A 17,456-nucleotide genomic window follows, 5' to 3' on the forward strand; every position below is an offset into this window, starting at 1 on the left:
ACTTAGCCCGACAGATGGATGAGACAGAAACAGACAGAGCAATCACAGTGGCATAGAGTTAGACCGGCAGTTCCATCTTTGTGAAACTGCATTTTCTCAAGGTGCAGTGAGGTTTTTCTGTTTTTTTGGGTTTTTTTTGCCTGGACCTGTTGGACATTTTACTGACTTGCTGCACAACACAGTTTGAGGAGAAGCACTGTTTCAGCTTCATACATTCTTCAACCAGTACACAGATCTTTTCCAGCATCTGTCATCCACGACAGCTCGCATGTATGAACTCCTTACACAACCATCTGAAGGTGTGTGTTCTTTTTCTTTTGTCAAAGTCTTATGCACATCAAATCAAGTGGTTACCTGAATAAATCTTATGTAACCAGCAACATGGTAAACATCACACCGGCTACTTATACAGTGCATTGTATGCAAGGAAAAAACCATCAGGTGTGTTGAAGATAGTGAGGTTCTTGGAGGAGGACAAGAATGAAAATGTAAAACAGCTGCTCTTCACTTTTATTCTTTAAATAGTCTCACATACCAGCAAAATTCTACCAGCAGATGTCAACCTGTAATATGGTGAATTACATAACGTGGTACAGTAAAATAACTGCTGTTTGTAAAACTGTACTGGTTGAATTTCATAGTGATGTGATCGGGATAACATCCACACTTTGCAGATGATAGACGGGGTTATAATGTGAATTACCAGGTCATGCAAACTGTAAACGCTGAATTTGAAAAAAAAGACCATCTGCACAGTGTGTTTGCACTTTGCACCTCTATACAAGTTGATAAGCCTCCTCCTGGGAGAAGCAGTATGTCACAGTTGGGAGAGCAGTGCTTTTAAAGGGGGTGACAGGAGCCAGTGTGATAAGTGTTAAAAAGTGCCTAACAATGATGCGGTGACAGGAAATGGGAAAAAAATAAAAAATCTGGATTGCTCTCTGGATTCCACATGATTCTCTGATTGGAGCATGTTAACGTTTGTGTAATAGAGAATGTTGGTGAAAATTAATAACTGGGGCTGACACCATCTGCTCTGTTGAATTCTCATTGGTCAGACAATCACAGATGGAAAAAAGATGCTTCTTAGTCAAGTAATTTATGGTTGCTAGAGAGTCATTTGCAGAGTTGATGTGTTGTATATTTGAGTGACAGGTTATACTGTGTGCATTTGACTAAAGATTAACTGTTAGAGTTCAATGATGGATCAAATTACTGGCTGTCCATGACCCAACTTCAAACTTCTCTCCTCAAATGTCATGTTTTATGTTGTTTTATTCTTAATCTGCTGAATTCAGCTGTAGCATGTTGTAGCAAACTAATGTTGTAACACTGAGGGAGAGTCAAGAGAAATGATGGTAAAACATTAAGCTTCATTTGAAGCCAGCTGATGAAAGTATTTGGTTGGATGCCAGAAAACTGTAACTGTAAATTTACTGAATGGACATGCCCTGAAGGTACGTGTGAAAAAGAAATAGTCAAATGGCAGTGATTAGCAGCTAGCAGTCTACTGTTTGTGATTTAGTTAATCTAATAGACAATAATTCAGTTACCAGTTACTTCAATTTGAAATTAGAAACTATTTCAGATTAACTGTTGATGGGAGTTGGTGGGCTTTTTTAATTTATATTCCTATTAAAGGTGTGTAAGATTTCGGGAGCTCTTTTTACAGATTATGGCACAAAAGGAAGACGATATGTTTGGTTATGTTTTAATTATAATAACATGGCAATAAGAATTGTTATATTTTTGATATTTAGAATGAGTCTTTTATAGCCTGTGAGTCGTCTTCCACGGGATCTACCATATTTCTACAAAAGCCAATGGACAAATTAAACCCGCACTCTAGAAAAGGTAAGTGTTTTCCACACATTTCATGGACAGGGTAGTTTTTCCTTCACACTAAAAGAGAAAGGGTGAAGCAAGATAGTTGCAATCAGCAACTACACTGCTAGATGCCACAGAAGAGTCTCCTTACATTACAAAAATCCATCTGTTGTCGAGTTGCCACCCTTGTACCCACCTTTCAGGAAAAAGTACTTCATGATATAGTTTGATAAAGACTTGTTGAGGTCAAATATGTCTTTGAGTAACTGACTTATTTGGGTTAGGAAACTGTATAAGTACCTTTAGTGTCTACATGAATTTAAAATAGCAATACTGCAAAGACAAAGCCAGAAAATAAGAGTGTAAAGGAGGAAAAGTTAGAGAGGGAAAATCAGAAAGAGGGAGAATGGTGCTGCAGAAAGAGAAACATTGAGAAATAAAAACAGATAAAGAGAGAAAGAGATTAAGAACAATGAAAGGAAGAGAAGCAGAAGTAAAGCCAGGATGAAAGAGACAGAGAGCAAGTCAAGGGGAGAGGAAGAAGAAGAAGAAAGGGCTATGTGGAGCAAGATAATGAGACAAGGAAAATAATGGATGAGGAAGAGAATGAGGATTTATCCTTCCTTTAAAAGTGTACTATACTAGTGCATGTATTAGAAACTGAGGAAACCACAGCTAAACATGTATGTTTACCAGAGAGAGAGAGAGAGAGACAGACAGGTGGATAGATCTAACTATCTATGGGTGGTTAAGATAGGTTTAGAGGGAGGGAGAGACAGGGAAACAAAAACAGATCGAAAGGATAAGTTGCTGTGTTATTGAGCAATTTCATACAGCCACTTCCAAATTCTCTTTTAACTCGCAGCCAAGGAGAAATTCAATAGTACTTATCTCAACAAGTAAAGTATGTTACAAGACTTCAGTGTCAATTTCTCTTGCATTATATCAATAATGATAATAAGTCGTCGTGGCTTGAAGCATTTTTAATGCTTTAGCTCAAAGTAAAAATATGTTATTGACTGTTTTAATACATGGTATCCTAAAAATAAGTTTTCTCCATATTTCAGAACTGTCTCGCTTGACGGAAGTGACTTTTTTTGAATTTTCAACCAGCAGTTTCACAGAAATCACAGCTGGCAGGATTACGGTTGGATATCGTTGACGCAATACTCAAGTTGGACTACTTTACTTTGAGAAAAACACGTCTTTCTAAAAGACTTTTACTTTGTTTAACAAACAAAGGCGAACCTCTCAAACGTTCACTCAAAAACAACTGTACAAGAACATCGCCTCAACGGGAAAATAGTGTATAATTGGAAAAATTATCACGCAGTTATAAAAATGAAAGTGTAAGCTTTTGAGCTATGTTTTTGGTAAAATGTCAAAATGATTACAATTATGCTAAATATTCTATCACAACACAAAAATAACAATATTTAAAATATTTGTAACAAACTGAAGCCCTGATGCGAGGGTTTCTGATATGACAGAAGTTTCGTCATAGGTACATTATGAATCAATATCAATTAGCTCTGACGTCTTCTCTGCAAACATATACTTGAAACTATGGAGATAAGTGACTTCTGTCTCGTTTACACTCGAGAACAGCTATTAGCACTAGGCAGTGCTAGTATATACTCTGTGGTCCTTGGTGTAGTGAGGAAAAAAAGACGGGCATGCAGAGCTGGATCTAAGCACCTGGAGCAGAAAAGAGTACAAACCATGCGTACTGTCTGTTATTATGGGGGACGTAAGATCTCTCCCCAATAAGATGGAGCTAGCCGTGCTAACCAGGCTACAGAAGGAATATCATAAGTTTAGCATCACAGACACGAGGCTGTTCGGACGTGAACATCAGACTCACTGGTAACTTGCGTGAGCAGACAAGTGGATTTCATCAGTATGGGATGAATAAAGTCTATCTTATCTACGAACAGTATATGTACATGTCTGGGAAACAGTCCTGTATGTTTAAAGTTTTTTGATTGTTTAAATTTAATGAATTTAAGTTCATTTTTTAACTTTGTATCGTGTCAAATTGAGTCCAAAATGAAAAAAAATTGCCCTCAAAGACTTGCACAAGATATGACACCCTCGATCTTTACATCCTTGAATCACCCAAGAAAAACTCTCCAATGATACGTGAAATTTCTTCAGTTTTGTTAATGTATTAAGGATTTTATCAGGAGTTTTTAGACAAGTTATCCTGGGTCAAGATCACTGCTTATTGATGTGGGCCTGTAAGTGCAAATAAACTCTATTTGACTTAAAAATACCTGCAGGCAGTCTCCTTAAACCAAACCAAGGTCCTACATTTCAGCACATTTCAAATGTTTTGAGATTTACTTGAGAGCCATTAGATGCTGGATGTCAGTATGATGAGGCAGAAAGTGTTAAGGGTGGCAGAGGTAAAGAACAGGATGAGGTTTCAGTGACAGGGTATAGCAGCCAGTGCAGCATCTCTATGCATGCATATGTATCAGCACTGAGCCAAGATGGATGGCCTAAACTGCAGATATTATTACAGCTAATGATTCACCTCAAGTGGCCATTACCCAGCTACGATCTGTCTCCCCCGCTTGAGGTTTTGGGAGCTGAAAAGTGGAGTGAAGTGAGACACGGGGTGGGTGTGTGTGTGTGTGACGACTTGTCTACAGCAATGCATGTGTATGTGCATGAGAGAAAGAACATGGAGCATGAAAAAAAGACTGACTATCCATTTAATGGCCATTCCCATCTGCCACTATCTGACCTGGCAGTGAAAATACCATTCGTAAGTCTTCTGGTTTTGATAGCAATAATAGTGAAAGTGTTGCCACAGTGGTTAAAGAGAAGGTCGATATCTACTCATTCACCTCGAGACAGAGACAGAGAGAAAGTAATAGCTGCGTTTGTATCGTACGCTACATGAAATGAAGCTTTAGAATTGAGATTTATCACCAATTATCGGGACAAGAGCGACTGTGAGGTAGATTTCCTGTAGCCTTTCAGGTGCTCCAATGAAGGTTGAGTAGTATCGCTGTCTTATCTGACAACGGCTGGTTTTGATTACCACATAAACATTCTCAAAAATGACATGCAGGGTTGTAGACACTGAACGAAACCAAAAGAAATTACTGTGCTGTTCCCATCAGACAAATATTGCTTTGCCAAGTATCAGAGCAATAGTTCACCTGTCACTGGTAAGCAGGGATCATTAAATATGAATTAGAATTAGAAAAATAACTCCTCTTACACAAGGTTATTTCAGTTTGTGCATGGGGGGAGCATGATGGAAGATGTTTTTGTGACAAGCACAGTAAAAAAATAAAGTAACTAAGGAACAAGAAAAGAGCCCACGGTCGTAATGATTCAGCTCCGCTCTACAGAGCGTTTTAAGCCTCTCCTTGATCATTGTGTTGATTTTCCAGTAGGCAACTCCACTCTTACATACATCATGTCTAGCAGCAGCAGGCAGACTGTTTGAGCTACAGTGCGTTACCTGCGGATGGCCTGGCCGTGCATTATTCAGAAAACAGACAGAAGAAATCAGAAGAAGAGAACTGCCTGTTCTTGGTCAAGCTCCAGAGAAAAGCGTGAGGGAGGAGATGTAAAACTATATTGAGATGATGTTTTGGTACTTAAACACATTTTCTAATAAGGTTAAAAAATATTGGACCTTCAAGAAATTATTTTTTTCTTTCAGCCTTTGTAGAACAAATTTTAGCTGTTGCCAAGGCAAAACCGAGGCTTCACATCTATCTTCCATGACTGCCCAGATGACAACACCCCCTTGTTTTGACTAACCCAGAATTGCTGAAGCCGCATATTAGCTTCGGCTGAACTTTGAAATGCATCCCTGCATGGAACAAGGACTGGTGATCTTGTTTTCCATTTCTGTCAGGGCAGCGATCCATAAATTTCCCCCATGCGTATAGATGTGAATATTGTATTAAGAGAGAAACCTGAAATGATTCTTTAACAAGCAAACAGAAACCAAAGCTCACATAAAAAAAAAAAAAAACAGGTGGTCCATAATAACCACTAGAAAAATGCAGGTTAATCTGTGTGTTACCTGGTTGCAGGGAGGGTGCTGACTCTGGTGAAGAAAACAGATGGCTCCACATCAACATGGACTCCCAAAGACAGCTCCCTGTAGTAGCCCTCCACTTTGCCTGCTCCTCCTGAGTACTTGAAGTTGAGCACTGCTTCCAAAGTCTGCAAAAGGCCAAGGGAGGAATATAAATTTAGATCAAGCTGCTTTGACAGTGTACTAATTTGAAGGGCTGAATCAACCAAACCAAAAAACTGTGATCCACTACCAGTGTATCAAAAGAACATATGTATGAGTGTGATTGGGGTCAGAGGTCACAGCCGGCATGTTTTGTCCTCCCATTCCATCAGCAAAACTGGGGTGTTTTAAAAATCGATGCATCAAAAGTCATTACGGTGAAATAATAAATGCACCGCAGCACAGCTATTGTGCTGTTTAATGACACAGCGGTATAATGGTGAGAAAGCCTGAGGGGTGTGTGTGTGTGGGGGGGAAGGGTGTGTGATTGGTGGCTCTCCGAACAGATGATTCAGAATCAGCGTGTCTCATCCTTAAAAAAAAAAGTATGAGAGGAGAGGGCGGTGGGTGGGTGGGTGCAGTGGGTGGGATCTGCTGGCCGTGCTCTACAGTGATGGTAGGAAAGTGGACACAGAATTACTCAGAGGTACTCAGTGGTATTCTGTGGAGGGGAGAGGCACAGGACGAGCAGCCAAGTGGGCGAAGGATGGGGAAATTAAAAGTGGCAGTTTATGGTGAGGGAGGACTAGCTGACTCAGGCAATGGGCTAACGCGGGGTAAAAGGAGCATCCAAGGTCCCGCTTTTCTTCTTCCTACGTGGCCTATATCATCTCTCCACATATTGCTGATGGAGGCACTGGCTGTGCCTTTCCAGAACAAATTTCACTGATTCCTTGATTATTTTCTCTCTGTATACGGTCTTGCGGGGGTGCAGAGCGCCAAGTGGAATGATTCGAAGCCTGCTGGCTAGACGTCTGGCCTATTACAACCTAATGACAGAAGCACAGCACACTGAGTAAAGAGAGATGAAAACATTAGAGGATTATTATTATTGTAGGCTAAGCACCTTCATTCTGAAGTTTCACCCGCGATGCATGAGCTTTATTTAACGTGCTTGGTATATTGCGATGTTATAAATATAATCTTGTCTTTTTCCCATGCATATTTTAACGTTATTACTCTTAGCCACACTAGAAACATGGCTCCATGGATGGAGACTTTAAATCCTGACTCTGATTGTTCCCCTCAAAGGTTTTTACTCATCCACTGAAGTATCTCAACATTTACTTGATGGATTTGAATAAAGCATTGATGGTTACCAGAGGATAAATCCAGCTTTGGCTAACCCCTGACTTCTAATCCACCACAGGGTTCATATTTGTGGTTTTCTATGAAATGTTTCGACAACTATTAAAAGGATTGTCATGAAATGTGGTACACACAGTCATGTTCCCCTCGTGATTAATTGTTTGAAATGTGTTGATCCCCTGAGGAAGAGTCTATTGGTGAGGGCACCAAAATATCCAGTTCATGTCTGCTCAGGAACCTTTGTTGTGTATCATTTCCCATCTCTCCACACTCATTTTTGGTCATCTCTATACTTTACAAAAATTTAAATATAGAACAAAACTAGTGCCATCGTCAGAATTTTACTTTTAAAAGCACCAGTGTGTAGGATTTAGTGGCAAACTAGCAGTTAAGTTGCCTCCATTCACCTTAACCACTCTAAATGAGAAAAAGAAACGATTGTGGCTACAAAATGCCTGTACAAAACATAAAACATCCTCTCTAGAATCAGTGTTTGGTTTGTCCATTCTGGGTTACTGTAGAAACATGGAGGTTCAACAAGGTGAACTCATCTGTAGACATAATAGCTTCATTCAAAGGTGGCAACAATATAACAATTCTTACTTTCAGGTGATTATACACAAATGAAACATAGTTTCTACCATATTCTGTAAATACAAACCCCTAAATCTGCAACTGTAGTAAAAGTAAGCAGGATAGCACGATAAATTAGGATTATGGCCATGGTAAACACACCAAACATGGCTATAGACTCAGTCTTGTTATTGTCTGCAATAAATTTCTTTCACGAACATTAGTCTTAGCTTATTGTACTTTAGTTCATTATATAGTACATTGATGTTCTACAGTTTACTAACAAAATGTCTTCTGTGACGGGCAACGCTTACAGTCAGTCATCATGATGATGTGAAGACACCAGCTTTAATATCGTTAGCAGGCTTATTTTCATGATGGAGTATTTCATAAAGCCTAAATTAAAATCCTGATATCCTCTCTGAGTAACATTTTCCCCGACTACTTGTCTTCCCTGGGAGGTAAACAGTGGAGCCAGTCTGCTTTGAACGTGGAGGAAGAGCAGCAGCCTCGACAATGCACGCAAGAGACAGACTCATGCTGCGCTGGCAACAGAATGAAGGGAACAGCACGTTGATATGAGATCTCATTTGAATTGATTGACTGAAATCGCTCAGATACCTCGAGCAAAGACACCGGTTTCATTAAAGTATGTTATTTTTCTCCGACAACACTTTCTCTGTTTGTTGTTTTCCTCCTGTTTGTTAAAGGATAAGGCCGCCGTTGTTTTATCATTTTTCATGTTTTATTAAAATACCATTTGCCAGTGTTATCAGTGTTGCCAAAGCCTAAGATTTCTGCAGAACTTCATGGTTGTACTGATATTGATACTGATACATACTGATTCATAACCGTAAATACAAGCAGTGTAGTATGTTTATATTTGCTCACATATTTGTATTTATGTGTAGGATATTTAATACTGAGAGCATAAATATGCTCACTCATTTTTCTTCTGAGCAGTCGAATGCTGTGTTACATGCAGCTGTGTGATCCTTTGGCTTCCCGTGTGGCACTAATAGCCTCAACATGATCCTCTCGAGCAACAGCGATTGTCTCAGCAACACTGGCAAATAGTGGCTGTGCACCCCCGATTCTGCTTTTCAGACCGGGCCCAACCCCGAGCTCCTCCTCCGTTCAATCCTTCCTCCCTCCCTCCCTCTCTCGCTCTCTCTGTCTCCCACTCTGCTCTCAGCCCCCTCAGGACCCTATTTCAATCACACAGGGCTAAAAATAGACCCTGCTGTAATGAGCTGACAGTGTTAGGAGTAGACCGGCAGCAACACGCAGCCTAAGCAAAAGGCCTGACCGCACACAGGCATCACCTTCACGTGGATACAAACAACGTGATTAGTGAGAATGCATAATGCATAGCTTTAAGCTTTAATATCATTTGAACAGATGAAGTCATTCAGTACAGACTCAATACAGTTGTCATGAATAGGGGAAATTAGCTACAAGAGACTAAAACAGTTTTTTGTACCAGGCTGTAAACGTGTTTATTTCTGCTGTGAAGTTGCACATTTTAATATGGGAGCTTATGGAGACTGAATCGTTCTACAGCCAGCCTCAAGTGGACGTTTGAGGAACAGCAGTTTGGTTTTTGGCTTCACTTCACAGCCTCATAGGTTGCCACTTGGTTAAAATATGACAGCTTTAAATCTTGATAACGATAACGCTAAATGTTACTGTTTAGCATTAACAGTACGGTAACAGCAGCACAGATATAAAGTTATTAAGCAAAATGGTTAATTTTACTGCTCATGAAAAAGAGAAACAATATCTTTTTTTCATCCCTCAAACAATACATGGTTTTACTGTGAGTCCAGTTTTCCGGCTTAAAAGACAACAACTGAAAGACGAAGCCTAATATGAAAGTTTGCCAAGTAACACAGCTCTGTCAATCAAGTTACACTCACGGCCAGAGAATGCTTTAAAAAAATGTATTGTAAGATCGTCTAACAGCTCGTGAAACCTTCTTATTTTGGGAAATGGAGGAGGGCTGCATCCGACAATTTTGTAACTTTCTAAAGAATTACAGCAATTGGCCCCCGGTGTGCGGAGGTGTTGATGTAGGCAGGGTTTGACATCCTCTCCTAAACTCTCTTTTGTTACTATGGTGAATGATAATGGTAATTGATAATCTGTACAGAATAAAAGACACTCTATCCTAAGACTCTCGAAGGACAGTATTCTCAAAGACAATCTCACCCCGACACAGAGAGACACAGAGAGAATAAGAATGTTACTATCAGAGAGATAATGGCCAATCTCCTGCCTCTTTCAGGCCTTCAACCTTGAGATAACAGAGAAGAAATGTGAGAAAACACTCGTGTGTGTGAGTGCAACTCAAGTTATGAAATACCTGCTTTAAATCAAAAGCATTTTCATCCCAACTACAGCGTGATGTGTGATGTGACCTCTCACTTGGCCATGTACGTGTATGCAGGTCACTAGACCCGGGGCAATGCTTTAACACTGCTCCACCTCAACCCACTGCTGGAATATAAAAAGGTGTATCCTCTGCTCATACAGCGTCCTTGTGCCAAAATAAGCCTTCCCTCGCTCAAACATATCTTTGTAGGTAAAATGCACACACATGCAACAATCCTCTTTGAATATTCATAATCATTTGTAAACTCTCTGAGTCGGTTTGTGCTTGCAATGTTGTTTCTTTCATTTATACTAATCTTATAACCACAGAGCAGATCCTGTATTAATCCCACTGACTGTTGTCATTGTGTGTTATGACTGTAATGTATAGCTTGCAAAACTGTCATCGGCTGGTGTCTTCACCGGCCTTTGTTTTACCTGAAAAAAAATAAAAATACTGACGTTAATCTGAGTTTATCCGCTAAGCAGACATGACATGGCAGAGTCTGTATTAAACTGGATTTTACCTTGAATTGCATCACTCCAATTTTTTATTTGTTTTCTTGCTGTGTCACAACAGAGCCTCAGAAGACTGTCCATCATATCCATCCATACAAATGCAGCATTTGTTTGACGGTGAATTATAAACACCACACATAGTATTTGCTCTCTTGCAAATGACGAGCGAACAATAAAGAAAGACGAGGGAAGCTGAAGGCTTTTTTTTTTAAATGCTTTGGCACGCAGATAAAGATCCTGACACGACTTGCTGAGTAGATTATGGCATGGCCACATGTCTCTTGACAGGAATACTAAGATAAAGCAGCCAAGTGACAGGTAGGCTGGGACAAAAGTGCACAAGTCTGCGTGTTTTAGAAAACAACCCTTTGTTTGCACTGCGGCGTTTCTTTAGGGAATACTCCGATGGTTTGAGGAAATTCACTCATGGGCTGTCTTGCTGAGAATTACATGAGAAGATCAATATCTATTTAATCAGTGTACATTCAATACAGAGGCAGCGGCTCCTCGACAGCTTAGCTTAGCATAAACAATGAAAGGATCTAAGCAATGCCCACTTGAGGGACAGGAAAATTGAAAACTTTCTAGACTATTGAAGCCACACATTTGAACCCATATACTATATAAATATATGTTTATCTATAAAATAATTATATATTTAATAAATATTATAATCTAACCCCCAAATTAAATAAATTACCCTTAATTTCCAGATAATTCCCATAAATTTACATAATTTACATGGAAAGTTTCCAATTTGGAATATGTCCAAAATTCCCCAGCTTAACTTACCATGGAAAGTTGGACATTTTCAAGTGTTATATTAATTTATATTCAGGTTTTTGAAAAATGAAAAGTTACATGTAGTTTTTCAGCATTAACTCTTTTTTTATACAAAGTCACGGTTTAGCACCAAAGTGCACGATGTGTTTTCCTCAAACTGACCCGTCGGATGTATTGGCCATGACACAGAAGAAGATTGTGATTGTGTTATACCACAGGGCCTTTAAACATCTTATTCTTAAAAAATAGATGTCTAAAGAGTATATAGCTTTAATGTTTATCATGGTAACTTTCACTAATTTGCAAACACCACAAAATACAGCTGAGGCTGGTGGGAATTTTCCAGGTATTTGGTCATACAAAAAAAAAAAAAAAAAAAAAAAACTGACCTGATGATGATGCTGTATGCAGAATAATTACAATAATTTATTATCACATTGGATAGAGTCAGCATATTATTTTACCGGCAGCATATTTTTTTAACACCAGCCACTCCAACTTGCTCTGAAAGTCAACACGGCAGAAGTGATAGACTAGGTGTTACAGCGTTTAGCCACCACATCCTGAGCCACTGACCCAGGACAATGTGAGATGAAACCACGTCTTTCACCCACATCAAAGCCACTTTTTTTTTTGTGATGTCAAACTCCTGATTTCAAGGACTGTTTGTCTTTCATGTTTCTATCACATTTTGTCCATAACACTACATTCTGCAGCCCCATTGTGAGATTTAACCACCTAAGACGTGCGCATATTTCCGTTCACATATTTAGTGGTTAATGTAGCTTTAAATAAAGAGCTAAAGAGGCTTGAGGTTACAAAAGAACAACAAATGCTTGAAAATAAAATTACTTTTGGCACTCGCACAGTTTTTTTTTGTTTTTTTCTCTTCCACTGTCTTTTCTTACTAAAAATTATAGGGTGAGGGAACTAACACAGCTAATGGTAATAAACACAAAAAGATTTCACAATGCTATTTCCACAGTCTCAGCAAAAGCCACAGTAAAAGGCACTGGTGTGAAACATCATTATCCCTCTGCAGACGCCTAAATTGGAAATGGCGTAAAGCTCCCAGTTTATGGGAGACACACTTACAACATCAATTTCTCTCTGTTTCAAAAACGTTCCATTTTTCCGACTTTAATTTGAGGAAAAAAAGAAAAATGTGGTGAATAACATGTTCCACCAGCTACACACGTTCTTTTTTTTATTATCCATCCGTGCATCCCAGGTGGTTTTATTTTCAGGAGGTTTTTCCTCATAACTGAGACAGGTGGTTCAGTGGCTGGTAGACAGAGGGTCACAGTGTACTTTGATGATGTGATGAAATGGAAGTCTGTGTGCCTAATTGTCCTTAAAATGAGGCCTGACCCCTGCTTAGGTTGCATCTGCCTAGTGGCGGGGAAGTGAGCCGTCAGCCAGGAGAGCTATTTAGTCGCCTGGTGGCCTCGGCTTCTGTGGGGAAACTGAGAAATGACTCGAGCGCGCTCGGATGCAGTATGTCCATTCGGAGCGCTGCTTCTCATATATACACCTTGCTGTCAATCACTGAGGCAATCAGTTGGGCGCCCCGGGGTTCCAAATTGTGGAGAAAAGGTGACAAGTTAAACAGCATACTGAAGATAGCTTTATATCTAGCTGAGGAAATACAAATAAAAAAAGTATTGAGAGGGACTAAGTTGTCTGCTGTCTGCACAGATAAGTACTACGGTATTTTTCCTGTACTCCTGTTCATTACTGTGAGTTTTCTTGTGATGGCCTCTATAAGGTTTAAACTTGATGCAATATGCTCGCAATAATATGAGCAAATGAGTTCACTGTTCCGCCTTTCATATGAGGTTTAAGATCATCTTTCTTTTGGATCTGTCTGTCTGTCTCTGGTTTAGCTTCTAAAGAGGCACTTTCATTGTATTTGTGGCCTTGAGACAGCTTGACATTATCGCGTTTCTGCTGTGCTTGTTGGCAATAGATGATTCATGAGAGAAGAGGGCAGGAGGGCTGATAAGAGCGAATATGTTCTCTATCGGTCCCACGGCGTAATGACTTAGTAATAATCGCTGGATGATGAGGAGCGAGGGCGCTGTGAACAAGTCTGTTGATTTGACAGCTGATGGGGGTTAGAGCATCTAAAACTGCTCAGTAACAACCAGGCTGCATGCAGACCAAAATAGCTGACACAGCTGACAGCGGACTTTTTTTATTTTTTTTTATTTAGGACCCAGTGAAGCACAAAAGTTTGCATACCATGGTATAATAACTTTGCCTGCTCCAAAACCACCCCCCTAAACCAAAAGCCTATCTGGAACAGCCCCGAGCCGGTCCACCTAATGATGGTCCTGACATTTCTGCCCACAGCGTTTATAATGTCACGCTCTGCACCCCGTCACAGTTAGGGTTTGCCTCTGATGTGGCAATTAGAATGGGGAGACATTTTAAAGTGTGAGTGAGCAACCTGTCCAACTACGAGGATCATGGGATGAAGGGGGGTGGATCATGGGATGTCGGGAACTCAAATTATCGTCGCAGGTGGACGGTAGTAAATATACTGCCATGAGGCGTTAAGAGTGCTGTATGACAGATTTCTGTGGGATGTGCAGGGAAGAGGACAGGAATGTGACGCTGCAGTGATGTTACCATCCCCGCTGTTCAGCTAAGGTCAAGCTTTCAGCTTAAAATCCTAACAAGAATATCTGAATTCAGTTCAACTCAATGTGTGTTATACATATCCAGACTGAGAGATAGAACTTGCAGTTTTTGATAAAATAACAGTGGTGTCAGAAGTTATCAACTACTAGCACATTAAAGCTCAATTGGTGCAAGTCAGAGTTTTTTTTCCACCTGTTGGAATCTCACAGCAGCAGACGATTACATCTGCAGCGAGGATTGTGGAGTACGATCTGTGCTCGCTTCACATTTTTCAGACACAAAATAGCTTCGCTCTTGTTCATGTTTCACGTGTGACAGGAGATAAAAATCTAATTGGACTACAGGAGAAATTCCCTGCAGCAAAGTATTTCCTGATGATAGATCTGCAACTGAAACCTTAAACATGTCGCACGTGGATGTAATTAAGAAATGAGCTCAATCCAACAGGAGTTTTTGAGCTCCGATATGTTTTATTCTCTTTATTTGACTAATTCTTTCCTCGTTATTTCCCTTTTTCACATGATTTTTCTTATTGTTTATTATGTTGAGAATAAATAAAATGTATTTACAGAATAAGAGTCAAACCACTGATGCTTATGTCAGAATAGTCACTTCCACTAAATGACAGGTCACCATCTTAGTCTAGCTAAATGTCATATCAGACACTTAAGTGGCATGGCTGTTATACTGGAAATATAACAGGGTGCATTTTTCTGATTTTAAATAATACCAACATAAATAATCCAAACACCTTTTACCCAGGTTGTGTTAGTCTGTTTCAGTTTATTATATATTATATTATTATATATTCCCCAGCCAGGAGACACATCTAAATAGAAAAATAAAATGTCTTCAAGGCAGTGTAAATATTAATGCCTTTTATTAATTTGCAACAGCTTGCATACTGTATGAAGGCTTTTTGTTTTAACTGATTTTCTTTCTTTACAGGCACCTGAGGGTGGCAGGTTCATGTTTCACCAACAGTCTCCAATCTGAATGATTCAGTCTGTGGTTACACACACCAGAACCACCACTGCCCGAGCAGCACCAGGCTGTTAGAAAATAAGCACATGCACGTCACAACTGCCTGGTGATAATTCATTATTCTACCGTTTCTTAGTCTGCTTAGTGGAAATCAACAGTGAGTGTTGAGATGGCGACATGCTCAAACGTGACCATGAAAAATCCCAAGTCCTCTCTCTTTTTTACCACAATGAAGGCCGTCAGGACTGCCCGTTCCTGCAAATCCTTTCTGTATCCTCAACCAACAATGCCAGGTTACCAGGGAAACCGCTCGGTACAGCTTGTGCAAATATTTAAAACCAAGCCCCCGGTCGGTTGCAACACCAGGGTCATCAAAACCCTCCGATATCGTGGCCTTGGCATTACCTCCCCATGTAGTCCTATCACATTTGAATACTGATGTGCAAGCTCTGCACAAACTATGGATAGTGATGATGAATCCTCCAATTAATTGCTATCGAGAATTTGACAGATTGATATCTTATGCAACAATATGCAAAGTCGACATTATTTGAGTATCTCCAGCCCTCCTGTCAGGAGCAGATGTAGAAGGCTGTCATATGCTTCTTTTACCATCCCTCCCTTTTTAATATCTCCCCTTACAAAACTCATGTGTCAAACATTCCTAAATGAGGAGTTACTAGTCACGACTTAGACATACTCTTGTTCATAAATGAAGCCAGTAAGACTCGAGTCTATTGTCAGGAGATCAAAACGGCCTAATGATGCTCATCCCTGCGCTTTGTCTTTCCAACCGCTAAACAATGAAAGAATGAACTTTGAGCTAATGATCACAAGACATGTTTGGTGCCACTCTGATAAAGCCTCATTCTCAAGCCAACAAAGAAACTGTCAAGGCAATGTTTTCGTTCTATTACACCATCTGCACAATGGCATGTCAATCATGTTTTTGTAGAAAGGATTGTAGTGAGCTGATCTTAAGACTCTGTATTTGGTCCATCAAGGCATCTGTCAATAGGTGATATAAAGATAAATAACATGTTTTATAAAGCCAGATCCATTCCATCATTGTTAATTTTAACTGATAGTGATCAGGCTATGCCAGCTGCCCAAAAACGATCTATCGTGCTCTGCCAAAACACTGGCAACTATTTTTTTTCAGGAGTTCTCCAGCAATTTACTAATGTACTTCCATAAAATTGGGGGAATTAGAAAAGATTGATTAAAAAAGAATTGCCAAAATCAAAGCCATAGAGGCTGAGATATTCTGACTGACAGGCCAAAAAATTATTGATCCTACATTTCCCATAATGCAATTCAAAAGCATCTTTTATTGGACAGTTCCTGTCTGGTAGACTTCACACTGGTATGCCAGCTTGTAACACTGGTTTCTGCTAAAGCTGTCTATTTTTTTTTCAGCCTTTAGACAGCTATTGAACACCTGCTGAAAATCGGTGAAGTGTCCCTTTATTGTCGTGTATTATTGAGTGAATGTGAAGCTGGGCGTCGTTAAAAATATATATTTCAGGGATATGCTGTCAAAATCCTGTCCAAACTTTTCCAGAAACAAAAAAAAAGAATCATACTCATCTGTCTAAAGGTGTTGCAAAACAACAACGACCGAACTTTGTTTACTGTTTTTAGCTCCATTTGGTTTGGACAAAGCTCAAAGCTGAACCTTTATCATTCAAATGTAATCAAGGCAGAAATTGTTCAAATGTTCAAACAGTGACTATGAGAGGATAAAATAAAATATTAAAAAAACAACACACATCTAAGGGTGCCTTAAATAAAAACACTTGTCTAACTACTCTATTTTAACAGAATATCAACATCTGCCACCGCAAAACATTTTCACCTGGCTTGTTTAGTAGTTGTAAAATATTTAAGAAGCTCGATGCCACTGTGGTAAAAAGACAACAAATTTAATATTTTTAAAGAAATTTTCGGGGCTTTTTTAACCTTTATTGTATAGAAGCAGATGACAGGAAGGCGGGGCAATGACATGTAGCAAATGGCCACAGGTCGAATTCGAACCCTGGGCCGCTGTGGCAATGACTGAGCCTTTGTACATGGGGCGCACACTCTACTACTCAGCTTACCAGCACCCCACAAATTTTCGCTTTTAGTCATTTAAAAATCCTACTGAAATGTAGTTTAGTGCAGGTTCAGTTTTAAAGTGGCTGTAACATGGAGGAAAACAACTCAAAATACACAAACGCATAAAGAGGGCAAAAGAAGACGTGAAGACGTTTGTATTGTACTTCTTTCTGCTGTCTGCAGAAGTACTATGGCACTATAGAGCTGCAAAATGATGAGATTTAAATTTTCAAATCCAGGCCTTGAATCCAACAAATACACTAAACCAAGCCTAATGTTAATAGTGTTTGGT

General features: G+C 39.6%; 1 protein-coding gene across 3 annotated transcripts in view; it reads right to left on the bottom strand.

Annotated features, from left to right (window-relative positions):
• The window catches only part of trappc9 (trafficking protein particle complex subunit 9), a 199,874-nt gene that overhangs the window by 88,583 nt on the left and 93,835 nt on the right, over window positions 1-17,456 (bottom strand). For all 3 annotated transcript variants that reach the window (XM_019258520.2, XM_019258505.2, XM_019258513.2), the window contains one exon: window positions 5,882-6,024. In XM_019258520.2, coding sequence (XP_019114065.1) covers window positions 5,882-6,024 — 143 coding nt within the window. The remainder of the gene's footprint in view (window positions 1-5,881; window positions 6,025-17,456) is intronic.

This window comes from Larimichthys crocea, chromosome XIII (assembly GCF_000972845.2).
Source record: "Larimichthys crocea isolate SSNF chromosome XIII, L_crocea_2.0, whole genome shotgun sequence".
NCBI lineage: Eukaryota > Metazoa > Chordata > Actinopteri > Sciaenidae > Larimichthys > Larimichthys crocea.